The 23,061-nt window shown below is 47.8% G+C and overlaps 2 protein-coding genes across 2 annotated transcripts in view; one reads left to right on the top strand and one right to left on the bottom strand.

The window, feature by feature from the left end:
• Window positions 1–5,169: 5,169 nt before the first annotated feature.
• Window positions 5,170–17,492, bottom strand: MTX1 (metaxin 1). The gene is made up of 8 exons (XM_083477644.1): window positions 17,351–17,492; window positions 15,978–16,047; window positions 13,600–13,679; window positions 12,508–12,600; window positions 9,441–9,623; window positions 9,035–9,111; window positions 7,256–7,410; window positions 5,170–5,801 (listed from the first exon to the last, which is right to left on the bottom strand). Exons 1-8 carry the CDS (start codon window positions 17,429–17,431, stop codon window positions 5,575–5,577), a joined length of 966 nt encoding a protein of 321 aa, XP_083333770.1. The 5' UTR covers window positions 17,432–17,492; the 3' UTR covers window positions 5,170–5,574.
• Window positions 17,493–17,750: 258 nt separating this feature from the next.
• THBS3 (thrombospondin 3) overlaps window positions 17,751–23,061 on the top strand; it is a 51,815-nt gene continuing 46,504 nt past the window's right edge. Inside the window, exon 1 of the mRNA XM_083477518.1 lies at window positions 17,751–17,889. The gene's annotated coding sequence lies outside the window, so the exon portion shown is untranslated. The remainder of the gene's footprint in view (window positions 17,890–23,061) is intronic.

The following is a 23,061-nucleotide window of genomic DNA, read 5'->3' as shown; positions in this document are numbered from 1 at the left end:
AGTGGTTTAACAATCAACCCATCTTCCCAGGGAACTCTGGGAATTGTAGCTCTGTGAGGGGATCAGAGGGTCTTCTAACAACTCTCAGCGCCCTTTAACAAACTACAGATCCCAGAACTCTTTTGGCAGTTTAAAGTGGTACCTTAATGGTTTCAGTGTATGCTGTTCATGTGCCCTCTGTAATTACCGTATATATTTCCCCACACAATTTTCTGTCATCAACATGCTTGCTTTTATGCCACCTTACTTTATCATGTTATTTCAAACCTAATTTCCTTTTTAAAAAAAATTAAATATATAAACATTCAGCGGGACAGCTCACTCTCTTTGCCGAATCCAAACAGAAGATTGTCCGCCTGGAAACAATGAAAAGAATTAAGTATTCGCTGTAATTAATTAATCAATTGATTGATTAATTTTAATGGTTAATTATTAGCTTTATTAGACTCTACCATTCGGCTTCTAAGCAGGTGGCAAGACTGACCCTGAGCGTCCAATTTAAAGGAATTTCATCAGAAACAACAATGTTTATTTACCCCATGGGAGATCTGTCTCAGAGAAATTAGGGCAGATTTGAGAAATCTGGCCTGCCAGGTGCTGCTGGACTACAACTCCCATCATCCCTGCCCTTTGGTTGTGCTGGCTGGGGGCTGATGGGTGGAGTCCAAGAACATGGCTAAACTACAACTCCCATCATCCCTGCCCATTAGCCATGCTGGCTAGGTCCGATGGGAGTTGGAGTCTGAAGTATCTGGAGAGGGTGAACTTCAAGTGGTCTCTGTGGCTTCCAGTGCCTTTTGCCAGCTGCAACTGCACTTGGAGGGGTTCGGAGATCCACATCCCACTAACCTAGACTGCTGCAATGTGCTGCACATGGGGCTGCCCATGGAAACGGCCTGGGAACTTCTGCTGGTGCAGAGTAAAGCTGCAAGGTTGCTAAATGGAACCGGATGCTAGGAACATATTAAAAAGGTAAAGGTACCCCTGACCATTAGGTCCAGTCGCAGACGACTCTGGGGTTGTGACGCTCATCTTGCTTTACTGGCCAAGGGAGCTGGCATACAGCTTCCAGGTCATGTGGCCAGCATGACTAAGCCACTTCTGGCAAACCAGAGCAGGGCACGGAAACGCCGTTTACCTTCCCGCCAGAGCGGTACCTATTTATCTACTTGCACTGGTGTGCTTCCGAATGGCTAGGTGGGCAGGAGCTGGGACCAAACAACAGGAGCTCACCCCGTCGCGGGGATTCAAACCGCCGACCTTCCGATCGGCAAATACCTCCCCTGGCTGCTAATCTGTTTCCAGGGAACTGGTGGTTTTGACCTTGGAGCCCGCACTCACACCTTGGGACCTTGCTAGCATCCCTTCCGGCACGTCCTGAGATCATATAGAGTCGAGCCTTTGCCAGGAGCACCCACAACGATGGGAGAGAAGGGAAGCAGGGCTCAATTTGACTGCTTTCTTGAAGGCTCCATCAGGCACTTCCTGCCCCTGAACTAGGCCAGATGGTCATTATAAGAGTAATTGCTTAAGAGGCCTCAGTTTGATCTTTTCCATCCTTTCTCCTTTTGTGTTATGTGATCCCACCCTACCCTGAGCCAAGGAGATAAGTAACAGCAACCTTCAGAAAACAGCCAAAGGCTGTCTATGGAGAAGTTTTTCATGTTTTAGTATGTTTTTCCTATATGTTGGAAGCCACCCAGAGCGGCTGGGCCAATGCAGTCAGATGGGTGGGGTATAAATAATAAAATTATTATTATTATTATGGAATAAAAGGATCGTCAGAGATGTTTGACAGTGGAACAGTCTCCCTTGGGAGGTGGCAGACTCTCCTACCTTGGAGGTTTTCAAGCAGAGGTTAGATGGCCATCTGTCATATGTGCTTTAGTTGAGATTCCTGCATAGCCGGGGGTCAGACTAGATGACTCTGGGGGGACCCTTCCAACTCTATGATCCTATTATTCTATTTTCATTGGAGAAATGTTGGAGGGCATGTCAGGATTATGGGGGCAGAGCTTCCAGTTTAGGGATTACATGGATCTGAGCACAAGAGAGAGAAAAGAAAGAAAGAAAGAAAGAAAGAAAGAAAGAAAGAAAGAAAGAAAGAAAGAAAGAAAGAAAGAAAAAGAAAAACTGGCTCAGCGTCACGGACTTCTTAACCAAAACGAATACCAATGTTCAGGACCACCCATCACGTCAGCGGCTGAATGTATGGCTCTGAAGAACCTTCAAAAAGCAGAACCAATTCCTCACCACAAGGACTTTGGTTTCCAGAAATTCATGTTTGAGGCAAGGAGGGGGGAAAGAGAAGGGGGTCCGGGAACAGCACTGCCAAGATAAATGGGTCAACCGCAACGCCGAAGGCCTACGGACAAGAGACGTCCGGCCAGCATGGGGCAAAGAGGCTTCAGGCCCGTTTCCAGACCTCGTTGCGGATACAGAAGCAGGCGGCTGTGGAACTTGGCAGGCGAGGGAGAGCCGACGTCACCCTGTCTGGATCAACAAGCCAGGCGGGAGCTTCTGTCTGGCAAAGGCTGCCAGGAAATCGATCCCGGTGCCTAGGCCTCAAAGCCTCACCAAACAGAGAGGATCCAGCTGTGTGAAGGGGGTTGTGGGATTACGCATGGAATTGGGGTTTATGTAAGGCGAAACAAGGGAGCCTGTCTATATAAGATCAGGGTGTGGCATGGAGAAGGTGCCGAGTTTTTCCTTCCTCTCCTTTCTATAGCTCAAGGAGAAACCCAGTAAAACTGAGGGGGACTACAGACTGAGGGGAGAAGGAAGTTCCTTGCTTTATTGTAGGGAACTCATTGCCACAAGGAATAGCCACATGTGTGAGCAATTTGAAGCAGGGCTATTCCAGTCATTTGGCTAAGTAAAAGGTAAAGGGACCCCTGACCATTAGGTCCAGTTGTGGCCGACTTTGGGGTTGTGGCGCTCATCTCGCTTTATTGGCCGAGGGAGCCGGCGTACAGCTTCCGGGTCATGTGGCCAGCATGACGAAGCCGCTTCTGGCAAAACCAGAGCAGCGCATGGAAACGCTGTTTACCTTCCCGCCGGAGCGGTACCTATTTATCTACTTGCACTTTGACGTGCTTTCGAACTGCTAGGTTGGCAGGAGCAGGGACCGAGCAATGGGAGCTCACCCCGTCGCGGGGATTCAAACCGCCGACCTTCTGATCGGCAAGTCCTAGGCTCTGTGGTTTAACCCACAGCGCCACCTGTGTCCCATGCACTCATCGCTGTTATTAATGTGCAAGATAATACTGCATAATATTTGAAGGTTTTATCATCTTAGAAGGGGGCGTGGCTGTGGCTATCATGAAGGGGCCATGCAGTTCTGAATTTGCCGCTATACTCCTGCCCATCAGCCCCCGCCAGCCTGGCTAATGGTCAGAAGCATATGGAGGGAGCCCAGCTTAGTGGGGAGGGGGAAAGGAAAAACTTGGTTGGAGACAGCAGTGCTTGGTTCCCGGCTGATTTCCCAAAGGCAGCTGGTTGACCAACATGCGAACAGGATGCTGGACTTAGAATCACAGAACTGGAAGGGGCACGAGAGTTAGCCTGTCCAACCCACTGAAATGCAGGAATCTTCTTGGCTCAAACTCGCCACCCTGAGATTAAGAGTCTCATAAGATTAAGAGTTTGAATCAACGGACAAGTTAAAGGAATTGGATAGCACGGGGGGAAGCCAACCCAAGCATCCAAATTAGAATAAATAATCCGTGCACATTGTTAAAGATTTGAAGAGAGAACATTTTTCGGGGTGGGGGGAGGGGGGGAAATTAGGATAAATGAGTAGGAACAAAAGTATATATTGTTATGCATAACTAATAGGAGGAGGATTTTGATGCATGTTATTGTTAGATTTTCAACTGAATGATTTATTTTGTAAATGATTGACATCCCTGGATGAAAGTGTGATTATAAAGAATGGAAAAAATTAAAAAATAAGATCAAGAGTCTCTATTCTGCCTTGGTCAGACCACACACCTGGAATACTGTGTCCAATTCTGGGCACCACAATTTAGGAAGGATGTTGACAAGCTGGAAGGTGTGAGGGCAACCAAGATGGCTGAGGGTCTTACGAGGAGCAGATGATGGAGTTGGGTATGTTCAGCCTGGGAAAGAGCTCAAGAGCTGCCACGTGGAAGAGGGAGCAAGCTTGTTTTCTCCAGCTTCAAGTTATAGCAAAGGAGATTTTGACCAAGCATCAGAAAAAACGTCCGAACAGTAAGAGCAGTGGAACAGTCTCCTTCTTTCCCTGGAGGTTTTAAAGCAGAGGTTGGATGGCCATCTGTCATGGATGCTTATTTGAGATTCCTGCATTGCAGGGGATTGAAACATGGGGTCCCTTCTAAGTCTGTGATTTTATGCTTTACCGACTTGGTGGGCCTCTGGCCTGATCCAGCAGAACTCTTATGTTTTTATGCTGGTGGAATCACCCAGTGAAAATCGATGGTGCCCCCAGATTCAAGGCCAACCTAAGAAAGTTACTGTCCTGCACTACGGATGCAGAATCCGTCTGTCCCATTGAACGTGGCCAACAGCTAGGGATAATGTCAGCCGCAACATCTAGAGCAGTGGTTCCCAAATTTCTCCTCCCCTCACTTAAGAATCACAGGTGGTCTCAGCAGTTGGGCTTCTCTTTTGCCTCCTGTAGATGTGCTAAAAGGGACGTGGGTGGTGCTGTGGGTTAAACCACAGAGCCTAGGGCTTGCCGATCAGAAGGTCGGCGGTTCGAATCCCCGCGACGGGGTGAGCTCTCATTGCTCGGTCCCTGCTCCTGCCAACCTAGCAGTTCGAAAGCACGTCAAAGTGCAAGTACCGTAAATAAATAGGTACCGCTCCGGCGGGAAGGTAAACGGCGTTTCCGTGCGCTGCTCTGGTTTGCCAGAAGTGGTTTAGTCATGTTGGCCACATGACCTGGAAGGTGTACACCGGCTCCCTCGGCCAATAAAGTGAGATGAGCGCCGCAACCCCAGAGTCGGTCACGACTGGACCAAATGGTCAGGGGTCCCTTTACCTTTAGATGTGCTAAACGTTGCATTTTAAAATTGTATTTTATTGCTTTTCTATTTCTTACACTGATATTCTATTGCATTACCATTCACATTCCACGGAATTCAAACTGCAATGCAATACAAAAATGCAATCTAAGAAAGAAAAGAAGCAACAATTCTTATTTTTATTGTTTTAAAAAACCCTCAATAAGGATATTTAATGCCACAGACTACCTCAGCAAAGCTTTAAAGGCTGCTGAGGGTCGATGGACCACAGAACTTCCTGGATCTCAAATTTCTTGGGGAGGGAAGGCTGGTCTGGACCCATTCGACAGCTGTCTCCACCCCAAACAGGTTTCGATCCAGTTTAGAGGTTGGCGATGCAGAGCGAAAGCAAGTTGTCTGGCAGAGGTTGGTTCACAGAGGTTTATTGCGCCTGGCTTGGCACCCAACCCCATGATTCTGGAATGAACAAGAGGGTAGAGTCTGAGGGGGCGACAGGGACGGTCTGGGTCCAGCGAGGTACAAAAACAACGGTCCGTTTGCAGAACACAGAGCAGGTCCCCAGAGCTCACTCCTCTTCCTCCTCTTCTTCCTCCTCGAGGGCGATGGCGCGATGGCCGCCGGGCCGGGGCTGCTGCTTCTGGACCGAGACGATACCGGTGAGGAGAGCGTAGCCGACCATCGCCACCAGGCCCACCAGCACCGACAGGACCTGGTTGCGGCGCTTGTACGGCTCCTCCTCAGAGTCGCTCCCGTCCCCGGCGGCTGCCTTGGGGACGCTGGGCGGCGGGTCGCCTGAGGGAGAGAACCAGCGCGGCCGTCAGGGGGAAGAATCGCAACGTGAGGTAGGCAAGATGGCGGAGGGGTGGCGGCTGAGGCGACTCATCGGTCAGAGCAGGGCTGAGGAAGCTGGCGCTGCCCAGACGCGGCTAGACTCCAGCTCCCATCATTCCTGGCGGCTGGGAGGCAGAGAACATTCTGGTACTACAACCGCCATCATCGCTGGCCAGGGCTGATGGGAGTTGGAGTCCAAAAGTGACTGGAGGTTCTCCCTAGCTATGGGAAGAAGGGGGTGAAATCCCATTTCCCATGGGCCTCCATTCCCAGCAAGTTACCAACATGCCATACTGGTTTCGGTGCCCGTTTAAAACATTTTTGCTTAGGCAAGTTATCCAGACATGCAGAAATCATTTTATTTCTTTTTAAGCTACCGTTGGTTTTAAAATCACCGTTTGGAATATTTTCAATACGTACTTTTAGTTTGTCTTTTCTTGATAATAATTTATTATTATTTTTATTATTATTTTTATTATTATTAATAATAATAATAATAATAATGTGACACCCATCTGACTGGGGTGCTGCAAACCACTTAGAGGGGGGTTGTTGTTGTTGCTTTTCAAAAAAAGAAATATTGGTATATAAATGTTGTTAAATAAAAATAAGCCCCCCTGCTGGCTGCCCTCAAGATCAGACCTGCTGAAGTAATGCGCATGACTAATTTAAGGGCTATTCATTTCAATGGGTCTTCTTCTGAGTGGAAACTAAGAAACATGCCTAAATTGCTAAAATAATACATTACATAAGAAATCAGTCAATGGATTTGAAATGCCTGATTTGTCAGCATCATGGTTAGAGTGTCAGACTAGGATTAGGGAGAGATCAAGATTCAAATCCCCACCCCGTCCGTGAAAAGTCACTGGGTGTCTCCCACCCTAACCTACCTCACCGGGTTGTTGTGGGGATTAAATAAATGGGGCAGAGAACCATGTACGCCACCTTGAGCTCACTGGAGAAGGTAAGATATAAATGCAATATATATCCCTCACTGCAAGAAATGAAGTTGAAAGGGAACCAGGCAGAGGGCCTTCTCAGTAGTGGCGCCCGCCCTGTGGAACGCCCTCCCTTCAGATGTCAAGGAAATAAACAACTATTTGACTTTTAGAAGACACTTGAAGGCAGCCCTGTATAGGGAAGTTTTTATCGTTTGATATTTTATTATGCTTTTATATTTGTTGGAAGCTGCCCAGAGTGGCTGGGGCAACCTAGCCAGATGGGCTGGGTACAAATAATAAAATTCTTAAAATTATCGTATTATTGGTTTTTATAAATAATGAATTTTCCAGTGCCATCTTGATCTTTTGCCAATTTTTCCCCGGCCGCTTGGGGTTTGCTGTGGTTCCTTCCTCCTATCCTACCCTGGGTCCCTTTCTCGCTCCCCCTCTCAGGCGACAGAACCAAGCACCCACCTTCATCCCAGGGGAAGTAGAGACTTAAGATGGACGTGCAATAATTGCAGAGGTTCGGGAGGGACTTGAGGTGCTGCTGGAATTTCCCGTTGGGCAGTTTGGCTTTCAGGAGTGGGGCCAAGTGGCTGAAGACAATGGCGTCCAGGGAGGCAGGCCTGAAAAGAGAGGGAGGGAGGGAGGGAGGAAAGAAGGAAAGAAAGAACAGAAGAGGTGAGGGAATCCCTAGGAGAGCAAGAGGCAAAGGCTAACCCTCTCCTGTCAGCAGTGTGGTGGACTTGTGAGTCCAGGGTTCGAATCCTGTGGCCGACACACTGGTATGTCTGCAGGTTTACAAACCACTTCACAACCCAAACTTACAAAAATGCTACACAATGAAAAGATTAAATGGAGATTAAATGAGGAGGGAAAGAGAACCATATACCGTATTTTTCGCTCCACAAGATGCACCTGACCATAAGACGCACCTAGTTTTTAGAGGAGGAAACAAGAAAAAAAATATATTCTGAACGTAACAGTTGATGTATGATTTTTGTGGTTCATGCTGTGGCCACAGACATGATATGTGATTTGACGGTGAGTTTGGGGGAGCCTAATGCAAAAATCCTGAGAATCCATGTGGATCCATGCTTTGTAACCACGTTTCTGAGCCATTGCGGCCTCACAAAACAGTGGATGCGTGGTTTTTTTGGTGCAGGCTGTAGCCATGGACATGCTATGTGATCTGCTGGTGAATTTGGGTGACCCAGTGCAACAATCCTGAGGATCCATATGCTTTTACCTCCCCACTCTCAGGCAGCCTCCTTTATCGCTAGCCTCCCTTATCTCTCTCCCGATCCCTTGCTGATCAGCGGCTTTGTTTCAACACCCCCTTCCCTCTTATTTGCCTTAGTGTCTTTTCCTTAGCTGGAGCAGTTTTTTGCTCCTCCTTTTCTTCTAATTTCTCTCCTCATTGCTTTAATCTTCCTGTCTCCTCTCTGTCTTTACCTCCCTCCTCCCAGGCAGCCTCCTTTATTGCTAGTGTCCCTTATCTCGCTTGCGATCAGCGGCTTTGTTTCAACACTCACTTCCCTCTTTTTTTTAAAAAACAAACAAACATGATCTGCTTTATGCCCCTGGGCAATTCGGCTCCAGGAACCATGCATTCGCTTCATAAGACACACAGACATTTCCCCTTACTTTTTAGGAGGAAAAAAGTGTGTCTTATAGAGCGAAAAATATGGTAAGTAATAAATTATTATTATTATTAGTCGTACCTTGGATCCCAAGCACCTTGTAAGTCGAACGTTTTGGCTCCTGAATGCCGCAAACCCAGAAGCGAGTGTTCCAGTTTGCGAACGTTCTTTGGAACCTGAATGTCCGACGGGGCTTCCGTGGTTTCCGATTGGCTGCAGGAATTTCCTGCAGCCAATCAGTGGCCGTGCTTTGGTTTCCGAACGCTTTGGAAGTCGAACGAACTTCCGGAACGGATTCCGTTCGACTTACAAGGTACGAACGTATTATTATTATTATTATTATTATTATTATTATTATTATTATTATTATTACCACATGTGCCACCTTGAGCTCCTTGGAAGAAAAGGTTGTCTATAAACACAGTAAATAAATGGCAAGCGTCGCCAGCGTCGCCAGTGAAAGACAGTGCCTCTGAGCATGGGCAGAGTGTGCTCCCACTCACGGCAGAGTAAGGAGACATTAAAGAACTGCAGGGATTCCAGTTCCTAAGGGACTTTGCACGCCTTCATGGGAGCCTATACTTCCGCTCACAAACGGCGAACTTACGAATCTCCAAAGAAGAACTTCTGCCTGCCAAGGCGTTGGGACAGCAGCGTCAGGCACTCACGGGCTTCCCGGTACAGCTGTGGGGCACAGGGAGAGAAAAACGCTGTTCTTGCTATTCTCAAGCGCTGCCCCTTGACCTCCCAGACACCTCACCCCCCTAAGAACCAGGGCCTGCTTCTGTGGGCTGCGGAAAAGACCCTCTGTCCAGGCAAGCAAGTGGCAAAGATCAGAGTTCAAGGGAGGCCGAATCAGGGCCAGCAGAGGGTGTGGCTCTGAGGAAAGGAGGCGGGGCCTCGGAAGAGTTCCGAGGGCCAGGGGGAGAGGGCAGGAGGGCCGCCTCTGAAGTTCTCCACCACCCTGCCGTCACTGCCCCTGCTTCTTGCGGCCTCATCCTGCTCCCACTGACCTCCTTCTCCAGCTCCTCTTCGTTGTCCAGGCAGTTTTCCCCGCAGACCATCTGAAGCCGCTCCAGCTGCCGCTTCTGCATGCGGCCCGGGAGGAAGAAGTTCAGCGGGAAAGGGATGGCCTCCCCGTACCACTTCCGGGTGTGCTCCACGTAGTTTTTGGCGTCCACCCAGAACGTGTGGATCTGTCGGAGAAAACGAAGCCTGGTGGGACAACAGCTCCCTTTTTTTATTGTTTTCTGCATTTACCGTATTTTTTTGCTCTATAGGACGCACCGGACCATAAGAGGGGGAGAACAGGGGAACAAACCCTCCCCCTCTCAGCGAAGCGGCAGGAGAAACGGAGCCCCTTCCATTTCTCCTCCCGCTTCACTGAAGGGGCGCTGCGAAGAGGGAAAACTGTGCAGCGCCTCTCCAGCGAAGCGAAGCCTGGAGAGCAAGAGGGATCGGTGTGCACTGACCCCTCTTGCTCTCCAGGCTTCAGGCGGCTATCCGCAAGCCTTCAGAGCACAGCGGGAACTCCTGCTGCGCTCCGAAGGCTTGCAGATAGCTGCCTGAAGCCCCCGGAGCGCAGCGGGAGTTCGCTTCAGGCGGCTTCAGCAAAAGCAACGCAAAGCCTCCGGAGCGTGGGGGGAGCTCTCCCTCTGCGCTTCGGAGGCTTCACGCTGCTATCGCTGAAGCCAAGGAGCCTGCATTCGCTCCATAAGACGCACACACATTTCCCCTTAATTTTTGAAGGGGGAAGTGTGCGTCTTATAGCGCAAAAAATACGGTATAACCTTCTTTTCTCTCCCCACTCCTCAGTTCTCCCCCCACAACAACCCTGTGAGGTAGGTTAGGCTGAGGGGCAGAGGCTGGCCCAAGGTCACCCAGTGAGTTTCATGTCTGGATTTGAACCCTAGTCTCTCCCAGGTCCTAGTCTAGCCCTCTAACCAGGGCCATCTTTACCCGGGGGTGCAAGGGGTGCGAGGCACCCAGGCGCCGGATTCTGGGGGGCCCCAGGCTCAGGGAGAGCTCTCTGGAAAGTCTCGCTCACCAAAGCCGGGCAGAAGGGGAGTGACAGGAAAGCATTTGATTGACGTTGGAGTGAGACTGAGTTGAGAAATAAGACTAAGGGCACATACTGATATAGGAATGTATTAGATAATATGTAAAGAAATATACATTAGTAAGAGTACATTCATATGTAAAAAAGAAATATACAACACTAGTGTTGGTATGTATATGATTTTTTTGGGGGGGATTGTTTTTTCCTCTTCTCTTTGTTCTTTTTTGTTTGCTTGTTTGTTTGTTTCATTTTCTTTCTAGGTACAGTGGTACCTCGGGTTACATATGCTTCAGGTTACAGACTCCACTAACCCAGAAATAGTACCTCGGGTTAAGAACTTTGCTTCAGGATGAGAACAGAAATCGTGCTCCGGCTGCGTGGCGGCAGCAGGAGGCCCCATTAGCTAAAGTGGTGCTTCAGGTTAAGAACAGTTTCAGGTTAAGTATGGACCTCCGGAACGAATTAAGTACTTAACCCAAGGTACCACTGTATATAAAATTTGTATATAATTTTTGTATACAGGTTGGAAATTATTGTTATAGTAAGTCCTGTAATGTAATATGACAACATTTACTGATGTAATATAAGAATGTTAACAAATAAATAAAATGCAAATTTAAAAAAAAAGGAAAGAGGGAAAGACAGACAGAAGGAGAACGCGGTTATCTAGTGACGGAGCGCGCACAGGCTCCGGAACCTTCCCAAAAGGAAGTCATATATGTGCGCTTGCAATGGCCCTTCCAGCTCCTCTAGAAATTGCTAGCCACAATGCTCCCACAATGAAAGGCTGCCCAAGATGGCTCTCCCACGCATGTGCACAATGCTCTCCTGTCTCATTTTTCAGACACCTCCCTACGACTGTAAGCGCATTTGTGGAGTCTTTACACCGACTCCCAATGTGTTCTTCTGGAATATGCAGAAATGGCGAAACTTACCGGAAGAATAAGAAATCAAGATAACAAACTTTTTTCATATAAAAGAATGGAAATGGTTTATTGAATATTTACAGATAAATTGCAAACAGATAAAAACATTAGCGGGATTATTGTAATAACCTGCAGCTTCATAAGAGTATATATTTAAAGCGGATAATTAAATGAGCCATTTAAATGAATTTGGATATGCAGAAGATATTAAAAAATAAATTTAAGGAACCGCAGAAAGAGGGGGAAGGAAGTCAAACTTCACTCTCCCATCTTGTGGCTTCCAGCAACTTGTATTCAGAACTATTACTGCCTCCAGCCATTCAGGCAAAGCATAGCCATTATGGCTAGCAGCCACTGACAGTCTTGTCCTCTGTGAATCTCTGCATTCCTCTTTTTGGCCATCACTGCTTCCTGTGGCAGTGAGTTCCATAGGTTAACTATGTGCTGCTGCGAGAAGAAGCAGGTTTTTCTTGTGTGTGTGGCTGCATAATCTATTGTTTTTATTCATTTTATTCATCAGTCACAAACACAGTGGGGCAGCTGTTTGGGCCCCGACCCTACTGTCGGATTCTTAAGCCTTATCAGAGGAAACTGGCCACTCTCCAGGCACTTGGCTTAAGATCCTTGTTGACCTCCCCGTCTGCGTCTCCCGGCAGGATCAGGCTAGGTCACTATCCGCGATCCTCCTCAAGCGTGAGAAGAACACACCACTCTTCCCTCCTCCCTCCCTCCCCCAGGGAGGGGAAAGAGACAGACAGAAATGTATTTACATGTCTTTATTTCTGTCCTTGCAGCAGTACAGAGAAACGCGTCTGTACTCATCAGACTCCAACAGTAGAGAGATTAACTCCACCCCTGTACTTCCAGTACAGGTCAGATGACACTCTGAGCTAACATCCGGTGCTCAGTACAGTGAATAGACTGCCCCTTTGTTCCCATGGTACAGTCCCAAACATCAACATCCTGTTTTGCATTCCAGCAACTTGCAGCTCGCTCTCGCATTGCTGCTTTTCCGTAACACCTACAAGTCTGGAGTGTAGGGTGGTTGGGCCCCCCTGATCGACACAGCAACTTCTCCCACCTGCCCCAACTCACCAGCACAGGGAGGAGCTTCTCCTGCAACAGGGACACGAAGGCAAGCGTGTCGGCCCCTTGCCTAGCCGAAAGGTCGTAGTCTGCGTTGAATTTCTGCAGGGGGGCGGGAAAGAGAGGATCAGGGCAGGAATGGCGGTCCCCCACAACTCCCTCTGGATCTGGCATGGGGAGAGGGTGCTGTTGGCACATTTGGGGCCATGTGGTGGGTTTATATTATTATTTATTTTTAATTACCATCAAATTGTTATCAGATTGTTGTTGTCGTTGGTATAGCACCCTTTATCAAAAGATCACAGGGCAGGGTTTGTTTAATTAAATTTGTATACAACCCTATATATAATAACAATAAATTTTATTTATACCCCGCCCTCCCCAGCCAAGACCGGGCTCAGGGCAGCTAACAACCGATATAAAAACAAATTGACTGAAATACAACTTAAAAACAAGATTAAAATACAGCATTCAAACATTAAAATTAAAATGCAGCCAGGGAAGTCCCCAAATAGGAGTTCCATCACAGGAGAAAAAAAGAGGGGGAGGGAATCAAATTGATTCCAAGCCAAAGGCCAGGCGGAACAACTCTGACTTACAGGCCCCGTGGAAAGAAATCAGATCCTGCAGGGCCCTGGTCTCATGAGACAGAGCGTTCCACCAGGCCGGAGCCAGTGTTGAAAAGGCCCTGCCTCTGGCTGAGGCTAATCTGACTTCCTTAGGGCCCGGGACCTCTAGGGTGTTGCTATTTATGGACCTCAAAGTCCTCCGTGGGGCATACCGGGAGAGGCGGTCCCGTAGGTACGAGGGTCTTAGGCCGTGAAGGGCTTTAAAGGTCAAAACAAGCACCTTAAATCCATACATATCCGCAGGTCTCAGTGCAGTTACAACAAAATTTCACAAAATGAAAACACACAATAAATAAAAACGAAAACAACCCAATAACCACCCCCAACGCATTTTAAAAGGGCCTTGGGTGTCCATCAGTGCTAGAGAGGTTGGGCAACTGTGATTTCATAATCAGGGGGAACTCCCTACCTTTGCCCCCACCTGACCAAGATTGCCCCGGGGGCGATCCCAAGGAGACTGTAAGGGAGGTACCTGTTTCCTGAGGTGGGTGATGATCTGCTGAGTGTCTGAGATGATGCCTTCATCTTTTGTCTTCAGTGCCGGGAGGGTCCCTGCAAACAGACGACGTCAGAGGCAGGTGACTGGCTTGTTTCCCAGGCACAGTTAGGAGAGCTGGGTTTCAGCCCTGAAGCCCCTCACAAGTGACCCACTGAATCAGGGAGCGTCCCAAAAAAGGAGAAGTTATGGGGAAATGATACCTTTGATCACAAGGCACACAAAGTTCCCATGGCTGGTTCTTTTTAATATGTATATGTTGCAAATCAGAAATAAAAGAACTCATAACACATCTGTTAACCGCTGCAAGAACAACCATTGCCAGGACATGGAAATCATTGCAATTATTCAATATGGACCAATGTCATAATGCAATTGGGCAAACAGCATTATTGGGAAAACCAACAGAGAAATTAAAAGGAGCAAGAGGCTAAAAGAAACACAACAATTTTTATGCAGTCTGGGGTGACTTCAACTGCACAAATAGTGAGGCATGTGGGAGAGCAGTACCCATCGTCTACCGCACAGTTTGGTGTGCAAAAAGCACATATTTAAATTATTATTTTCTGGTCCTTCCTCCTGCCTTCATATAAACTCCTGTAGATCATAATTGATGTTGAAACAAAATCTCTCTCTTTGTAGTCAACAATCCAAGCCAATATATGGTGTGATGCATCGTTTTGTGTCTGTTAAAACTGTGATGGTTTTGGTATATAATAATAATAATAATAATAATAATAATAATAATAATAATAATAAATTTTATTTATATCCCGCCCTCCCCAGCCGAAGCCGGGCTCAGGGCGGCTAACAGCAATCAAATAATCAAACAGTAAAATAGTTACACAATCTAAAAATATTTCATTATAAAAATTAATTAAATCAAATTGATGGCAACCAATTAAGCAAAATTCTGTGCAGGTTGCCAGAGGAGGGAGTCAGACTGTGCCTTGGCCAAAGGCCTGGTGGAACAGCTCTGTCTTGCATGCCCTGCGGAAAGATGTCAGGTCCCGCAGGGCCCTAGTCTCGTGACAGAGCATTCCACCAGATTGGAGCTGCAGCCGAAAAAGCCCTGGCTCTAGTTGAGGCCAGCCTAACCTCTCTGAGGCCTGGGACCTTGAGGATGTTATTATTTGCAGACCGTAGGTTTCTCTGTGGGGCATACCAGGAGAGGCGGTCCCGTAGGTACACTCTGACATAACTTTGTTAGTGCATTTGAAGACGTTTCTCCGAGTGTTTGCAATTGTTTTATTTTTGATTTACATTTTGTGTAACCGCTGCGTGTTGTATGCTCTAATAAAAAATAAAACGAAGAATAAGGTTTGGCCAATGACCCATCTAGTCCAGCGTCCTGTTCTCACAGCGGCCGACCAGGTGCCTCTTGGAAAACCCGCAAGCAGAACCCGAACTCAAGAGCCCTCTCCCCTCCTGTCATTTCCAAATACTGGTGTTCTGAAACACTGCTACCAGAGTATTGTTAGCCCAGAAATGGAAGCAAGAAGAAATTCTGACAGAAGAATGGCAGACAAAATTAATGGACTACGCAGAATTACCGTATTTTTTGCACCATAACACTCACTTTTTTCCTCCTAGAAAGTAAGGGGAAATATCTGTGCGTGTTATGGAGCGAATGCCTGCGGGTGGCGGGGGGGGGTGTCTGCTGCAGTCGTGAGCAGAGGATCCATGGTTCCCCTTCCTTCCCTCCTCCATGGTTACAAAGCATGGATCCACATGGATCCTCAGGATTTTTGCATTAGGCTACTCCAAACTCACTGTCAGATCACATGTCTGTAGCCACAGCATGAACCACAAAAATCATATATCTACTATTTTGTTTAGAATTTTTTTTTTCTTGTTTTCCTCCTCTAAAAACTACATGCGTGTTATGGTCCGGTGTGTGTTATAGAGCGAAAAATACGGTAGATAAAATGACAGGAAGGATTTGAAACTTGAGGGATCAGAGATTCACAGAAGACTGGAAGAAATATACGAACTATTTGAAGTGGAACTGTAATCAACAAATTACGCTAGTAGGACTACAAGAAGTTTTGTAAGGAGAAATGTATGAAACACTGCAAAGTAGAGAAAGAAGAGAGAGACTAGTTATGAGGTAAATGTAATAGTGAAGTAAGAAATGTATATTAAGTGAATAGGCTGGAAAATTTTCAGATGTGATTGATGGAAGTCAAAAAAATGGTGTAAGATAGGAAAGTGTTTAATTACTGTTGAAAATGATATGTTGGAAAATTAATTTAAAAATTATAAAAAAAGAAACAAACATTACTACCAACCACTTGTGCAGAGAGAAGGAGGCAGACGTCCCTCAATTTCCCTGCTTCCCACGAAAATCTTACCTGAGGGGCTTCGCCAAGGATTTGTGATTTTGTGAACCTTGAGGGGTGCACCTGTGAAACGGGCGTAAGTCTGGAAAGGAGGGGGGGAAACAAACTGAGCTTTGTGTAGTGTATTTATTTTTTACATTCCCTCAAGGAGATCAGAGTGGCTTATAAAATCCCCTCTCTCCCCTACAATAATCTTGTGAGGTAGGCAAGGCTATGAAGCAATAAGTGATCAAGCACGCTTGAGCTCCATGGCTGAACGCCAGTCTTCCCAACCCTAATTCACACAACACATTTAAAGTGCTATGATACCCCTTTACACAGTCATGGCTTCCCCCTGCACCAAAGAACTCTGGGAGCTGTAGTTTGTTAAGGGATTGTGAAGGGATGAAGAGAATTGTTTGGAGGAGACACCTATTCTGGAACTACAATTCCCAGAGTGGTTTAACCATCAATCCCTCTCTCTGGGGAACTCTGGGAATTATAGCTCCGTGAGGAGAACAGGGGTCTCCTAACCGCTCTGAGTACCCTTAACAAACTACAGCTCCCAGAATTCTTTGGGGGAATCCGTGACCAATCAGCCCAGTGGCCCATCTAGCTCTCACTAAGGGCAACCGGTTGCCCCAATGGGAAGCCCGTAAGCTAGACCCGGGTGCAACAGCAGCTGTCTCTCCACTTGTGATTTCTAATAACTGTTCTGTCTAATGTGGTAGGCCCAACTGGTTTGGCAGTAGCCCCTGATAAGTCATAGCCTCCGTCAATCTGTCAAATCGGCAGATTAAAAATAAACTTTTAAAAATATGATTGCAAGGGGGAGGCTGCAAACAAGCCTAAGAGCCACCCCAAAGTCAGTGACTAAATCACAGCTATAAACACAGCACTGGCCCATAATTAGCTAAAAGACCTTTTGCCATATGGTAGAAGGTCATGGAGGAAAGGGAGAAAGTTTAAGGGTTACATATTCCTTTAAAATATTAACAACCCCCTGGGAATTGCAGGTCTGCTTGTCAACCTTTTCTATTTTCTTAAACTGGCCCTGCTCCTTAGTTTTAAAAAGGGGGGGGGGAGGGGGAAACCGTCGTCCTGGGCGCTTTGCTTCTTATAATATCCTGCTTTGCTTAAGAGCTTCGGAAGCTCCAACGCTGCCAACTTTCTGCCTGCTAAAAAGCACCGGAGCAGCGCTGGGGTCTGAAGTTGGCCCAGGGAAAGGGCGAAGAGCAGCCAGGAGGTAAAGACGTGGCCCCTCGTCTTTCCCCAAGTCCTCCCCACCGTGCCAGGGGAGAGGCAGAGGCTGCGTCCCAAAGGGCAAAGCTTTTGGGGAGAGCCAGCGGCGCCCGCGTTTGGAGAGGGGGCCCCCCGCTCCACGCCACTCGCTCTCCAAGGCTCACCAAAACGGCCAGGCAGTCGGGATCCACCGACGGCAACCCCCAGCCGCCAGCCCAGCAGTACAGCTCCATGGGCGCCGCCATGATGCAGCCCTTCCGACCCGGAACAACACGCTCCGAGGGAAAGAGGGGGGTAGAAAAGAGAAGTCACTCCGATTCCGTCCAGTCCCCGCGCGTAAAAACGTGCGCTCTGCGCTTAGGGCGCAGCGGAAAAACGGCCCCGATCGCAGCGCGGGAATTCAACCCGGTTCTGCGTTCGATGGCCAAGAGGGAGCTTTCCCCTCGATTTTCTCTTGAACCCGAGCCCTAGGGGCGGGTTTGACTCGGGAGTATCCGCACGAAGGCTTCAAACAGCGCGCTCTTCCTAGCCACGGTCTACCCAGGTGTAAGCCCCACTGAGTTTGGAGAGGCTTGCTTTCTCGGGGAAGGGGAACTAGGATCGCAGACTTCTTCCACCAAAGTGGCGTGCTTGTAGCAACACGCATCATTAAAAGCTCATGGCTTCCCCCAAAGGTGTCAGTTCTCACCGTGAAATAGTTACAGTAAGTGCCACACTTTTAACATATGGGTTCTGCGTACCCCTGAGTACCCCCAGAAAAAGCACTTATTATTATTAGTGTTTAGATCTGGCCTTTTATCGCCAGGATTCAAGATGGCTTCCAACATTTGCAAACAACCTTATAAAATACAAAGTAGAAAAAGCAAACTAAGTTGATTGTCATCTGATGCCCTTTTAAAATGTGTCGCAGAAGGAGAGATTATTGGGTTGTCTCTGTTTTTGTTTTTATTACGTATCTTGTGTTTTTTATATTGTGATTTTATGTTGCGAACTGCCCTGAGGTCTACGGGTGTAGGGTGGTATACAAATTCAATTGAAAAATAGATAGAGATAAGCTATAATTACAACACATCAGAACGCATTTGGAGCCAGCAATTAAAAAGCAGTGTGATCTTGACAGCGGCCTTAATTTTCAAGGGCTGGTCTGTACAGGAAGGTTTTATCCTATCTACGCTGTGGGTTAAACCACAGAGCCTAGGACTTGCCGATCAGAAGGTCGGCGGTTCGCATCCCCGCAACAGGGTGAGCTCCCGTTGCTCGGTCCCTGCTCCTGCCAACCTAGCAGTTTGAAAGCACGTCAAAGTGCAAGTAGATAAATAGGTACCGCTCTGGCGGGAAGGTAAACAGCGTTTCCGTGTGCTGCTCTGGTTCGCCAGAGGCGGCTTAGTCATGCTAGCCACATGACCCGGAAGCTGTACGCCGGCTCCCTCGGCCAGTAAAGCGAGATGAGCGCCACAACCCCAGAGTCGGCCACGACTGGACCTAATGGTCAGGGGTCCCTTTACAGGAGGGATAACAAGGAGGGAGCCAGTCGGGCCTCTCTCAGGAGGGAATTCCACAACATGGGAGCAGCCACAGAGAAGCCTCTCAATGTGTCACCCCTAACCATTGACAGATAAGCACAGAAGGCTTTTGCCTTACTTCTGAGTAACTGCTACTCAGGCCCCACACAAATGGGGACCAGACTTCCAGTGCTGCTGTGTGCATGAGAAGATTTTCACTCTGGGTAACCATTAAAGGAAAAGCTTCTCCTAGCATGCCTTTCCTTTACCATAATACAGCGGTGGGGAACTTAACTCCCCCCCCCGGGGGGGGGGCCAAATGCAACTCTCCAGTCCTCTCTATGTGGCCCTTGAAACACACCCCAGGCCACACCCCTCCCCAGTCCTCTTTCGCAGAGGACTAAAATTTGCTTTCATTTTGCCTCTGGGCCAACCCCTAATCCTTTCAAAGAGCTACAAGTCGCCTGGGAACAGGGATGGGTCATTAAACCATTTTGGGAAGTGTAGCTCTGGGAGAGGAGCAGGGCGCCTCCTAACGGCTCTCAGCACCCTTAACGAACTATAGTTCCCAGGATTGGTGGGGAAGCCATGAGTGTTTGAAGTGCTATGGTGATGCTTTAAATGTGCAGAGCAGAGAGGGCCTTGGTGTGTCAGAGTCAACATTCTTAGCTGCTACCTGCTTTTTTGTGTATTACCAAAAGAGGGAGCATCTCTCTTTGTACAACTCCCCCCCCCCCTTGCACAACACAACACACACATGCAGAAGCCATTGGATAGCTCAGTTGGTTAGAACGTGATGCTGATAATACCAAGGCTGTAGGTTTGATCCCCATATGGGATTCACATTTTCCTCCATTGCCAGGGATTGGACTAGATCATGGGTAAGCAAACTAAGGCCCGGGGGCCGTATTCAGCCCAGTAGCCTTCTAAATCCAGCCCACGGACGGTCCGGGAATCAGCATGAGTAGAATGCGCTCTTTTATTTAAAACGCACCTCTAGGTTATTTGTGGGGCCTGCCTGGTGTTTTTACATGAGTAGAATGCGCCCTTTTATTTAAAATGCATCTCTGGGTTATTTGTGGGGCGTAGGAATTCGTTGTTGTTTTTTTCAAAATATAGTCCGGCCCCCCACAAGGTCTGAGGGACAGTGGACCGGCCCCCTGCTGAAAAAGTTTGCTGACTCCTGGACTAGATGATACTCAGGGTCCCTTCCAACTCTGCAATTCTATGATTCTGCATTATGGACAGGCCTTCTCTGACATTGGGTTGCATTTATCCTTTATTTTCATTCATTTATTGATTACATTTATAGCACATCTTTCCTCCAAGGACCTCAGGGCAGCACAGATGGTTCCTCTTCCTCCTCATTTCATCCTCACAACAACTCTGTGAGGTAGGCTAGGCTGAGAGTAAGTGACTTCTCCAAGATCACCCAGGGAACATCATGGGTAGGGTGGCCATATTCCCCAAAATGAAAATCCGGACAAAGTTGTTGAGGTTTTTGGGGTGCTTTTTTATTTTTAAAGCTTTTTTATTTTTAAAAAAGCCCAACTTTCCATATGTCTGGGTTTCCCAAGACATTTTGCCAATTCAGCGAAAACCCACCCGGATGCCGTTTTGAGAGCCCAATTCCTGGAATTGTCCAGAAAAACCCAAACATATGGCAGCCTTAATCATGCGTCTAGTAGGGAATTTGAACCCTGGACTCCCAGGTCTTAGTCCAACACTCTGACCACTTCACCACACTGTCTCTGACTGTCCAGCTACGGTCTACTCAAGATAGAACCCATTGCTGTTAATGGACCCAAGTTAGTCATGTTCCTTCGTTTCAGCGTGTCTCCCTCCAAGTAGGGCTAACATTGGACGCAACCCCTCCATTTTAACAATAACCATTCATTTTTGCCCCCTGTTCAGCCAAGCACAAGTCGAAAGACAGACGCTGACGTCAAGGAGGCTCTCTTGTGTTTGCAGAGGAGCGAAGGATCCAAACCAGAGGAAACAAGAAGAGATTGATTTGGTTGGGGGGAGAGGGAGAGACATGCATCCTGTCCCTTTTTGCCAAGGGAGGTGAGATCCAGCTCTGAGGCTGCAGCAGATGGGCCTCTGTTCCTGTTTGAGGCAGAGAACTCAATCTCGGGGGCACCCTTGGCTCAGAAAAGAGGCGGATTTGCCCAGGCAGCCAGCCAGCACATTCCTCTGTGGCTATTGCCTCATTATATTTCCCTTGCAAAAAATAGTGCCTCCGCAATGATCTCATTCGAAGGGGACACCAGAACACGATTCCATCACATTCTGGGCAGGAGTCTGTGTGTGTGCGCGCACACACACACACACACGGGAGGAAGGGAGGGAGGAAGCCTCTTTTACAACGCTGTTGCTCAGATCTGCCGCTGCAGAGGGAGCCAGGGTGGGTGGACTACAGCTCTCCAGAAGCTCTCAAACCCTCCGAAAGGATATTGTAGAGTTGGGAAAGGTGCATAAAAGGGCAACCCAAGTGATCCAGGGGACAGAACAGCTCCGCAATGAAGAAAGGTGGCTGCGTTTGGGGCTTTTTTTTGCAGCTGGATAGCTCAGTTGGTTCGAAAGCACGTCAAAGTGCAAGTAGATAAATAGGTACCACTCCGGCGGGAAGGTAAATGGCGTTTCTGTGTGCTGCTCTGGTTCGTCAGAAGCGGCTTAATCATGCTGGCCACATGACCCGGAAGCTGTACGCCGGCTCTCTTGGCCAATAAAGCGAGATGAGTGCCGCAACCCCAGAGTCGGTTACGACTGGACCTAATGGTCAGGGGTCCCTTTACCTTTACCTTTAGCTCAGTTGGTTAGAGTAGGATTGCCGTCTTTCAAACAGCGAAAAGTTTGAAATATGGCAACCCAGGCAGAAAAGTTGTTCAGCTTTTTTCTTTTTTAGTTCTGCCCAACGTTGTTGAGCTTTCTTGGCAAAATCGCAAAAAAATTAATGCTGTTTTCCAGCAATTTTTGTGGAAGATCGGCAAAAAACGGCACTGCCGACATTGGACATTTTTACCAATTTCCACTTGGACACTGCTGCCGACTGCGGTATTCCAGGCTGCAGAAATCCCAGACATATGGTAACCCTAGGTCAGAGCGTGGTGCTGATAACACCAAGGTTTCAGGTTCGAGCCCCATAAGAGACAGATGCATAGCAGTGGGGTGGACTAGATTATCCTCAGGCTCCCTTCCAGCTCCATGATTCTTTGATTCGGGGACTGAATCCGCAACAACCACTGCTGGCAAACGTCTTGCTGGAAGAGAAAAGGCGAGTAAGAAGTTTATAGAAGGATAGAAAAAGTGGAGGAAAGTTTGTCTCCCTCTCTTTCAATGAAGCTGAATGTTGGAAGATTCAGGACAGATAAAATCCTCCTTTGCACAGTGCATGCTCGTATCGTACCGTAAAACCTTTTATTGGCATCACATACAAAATCCAAAACAAATCAATACGGAATTGCCACTTCCCCAGTGGCACAAAACATTTGCTAAAAGAAAGAGACTCCAGCATTCAAGGATACAAGTCAATGACCGTGTGATCCATTTGTTCTCGACAGAGAAAGGTGATCTTTCCCCTGTTGTTGGAGTCACCCGGTTTGACAAATTTATCGACATTTAATAACTGAACTCTCCCACTTGCACTCGCATAGGTGACCTAAGAAGAGGGGGATTGGTGATTGGACTGACAAAGAAACCATAGCAATTAAAACCGAGGTTAGGAGAATCTATAGAGAGTTCAGAGAGACGGGCAGCCTGATATCTACTTCTCCAGATCCCGACAACTTAGGGAAACTATCCAGCTCAGTCAGACAAGATATAATCAGCGCATACTCGAACCGTAGCTGTCAACCTTCCCCTTTTTTGTGGGATATTCAATCATTCCAGCACCGCTTCCCACTGCTATCCCGGATTGTTAGATATCCCGTAGACTGTCCCCAGGACAGGTGAGGCTGCTGATCCCTTATTTTCGAGGCTGCTGATCCCTTATTTGCAAATCTGAAAGTTGACAGCTATGACTCGAACTATGGAACTCCCTGCCACAGGAGGCAGTGCTGGCCACCAACTTGGAAGGCTTTAAAAGAGGATTGGACGAATTTGTGGCTACTAGCCATGATGGCTAAGCTCTGCTTCCACAGCGGAGGCAGCGATGCTTCTGAAAGACAGGGCTTTTCATGCGAATGTGCAAAGACCCTCTGTCTTCTCAGCTGCCTTGCTCATCCCATCTCAACCTGCAGTCCTTGCCAGAAGCCGACTGGTTTTTTGTGGGAGGTAGCGTGAGGCTTGGATCCAAAACCCAGCCCGCGCCACACTCTCTCCAAAATGGGTTGCTATGGAAAGACAACAAGGCTTCTGGAGGCAGGGGAGGG

This window comes from Podarcis liolepis (assembly GCF_965112155.1).
Source record: "Podarcis liolepis genome assembly, chromosome: 15".
Lineage (NCBI taxonomy): Eukaryota > Metazoa > Chordata > Lepidosauria > Squamata > Lacertidae > Podarcis > Podarcis liolepis.
The sequence above is the reverse complement of the archived record's forward strand: the minus strand, read 5'-3'. Positions and strand labels throughout refer to the sequence as shown.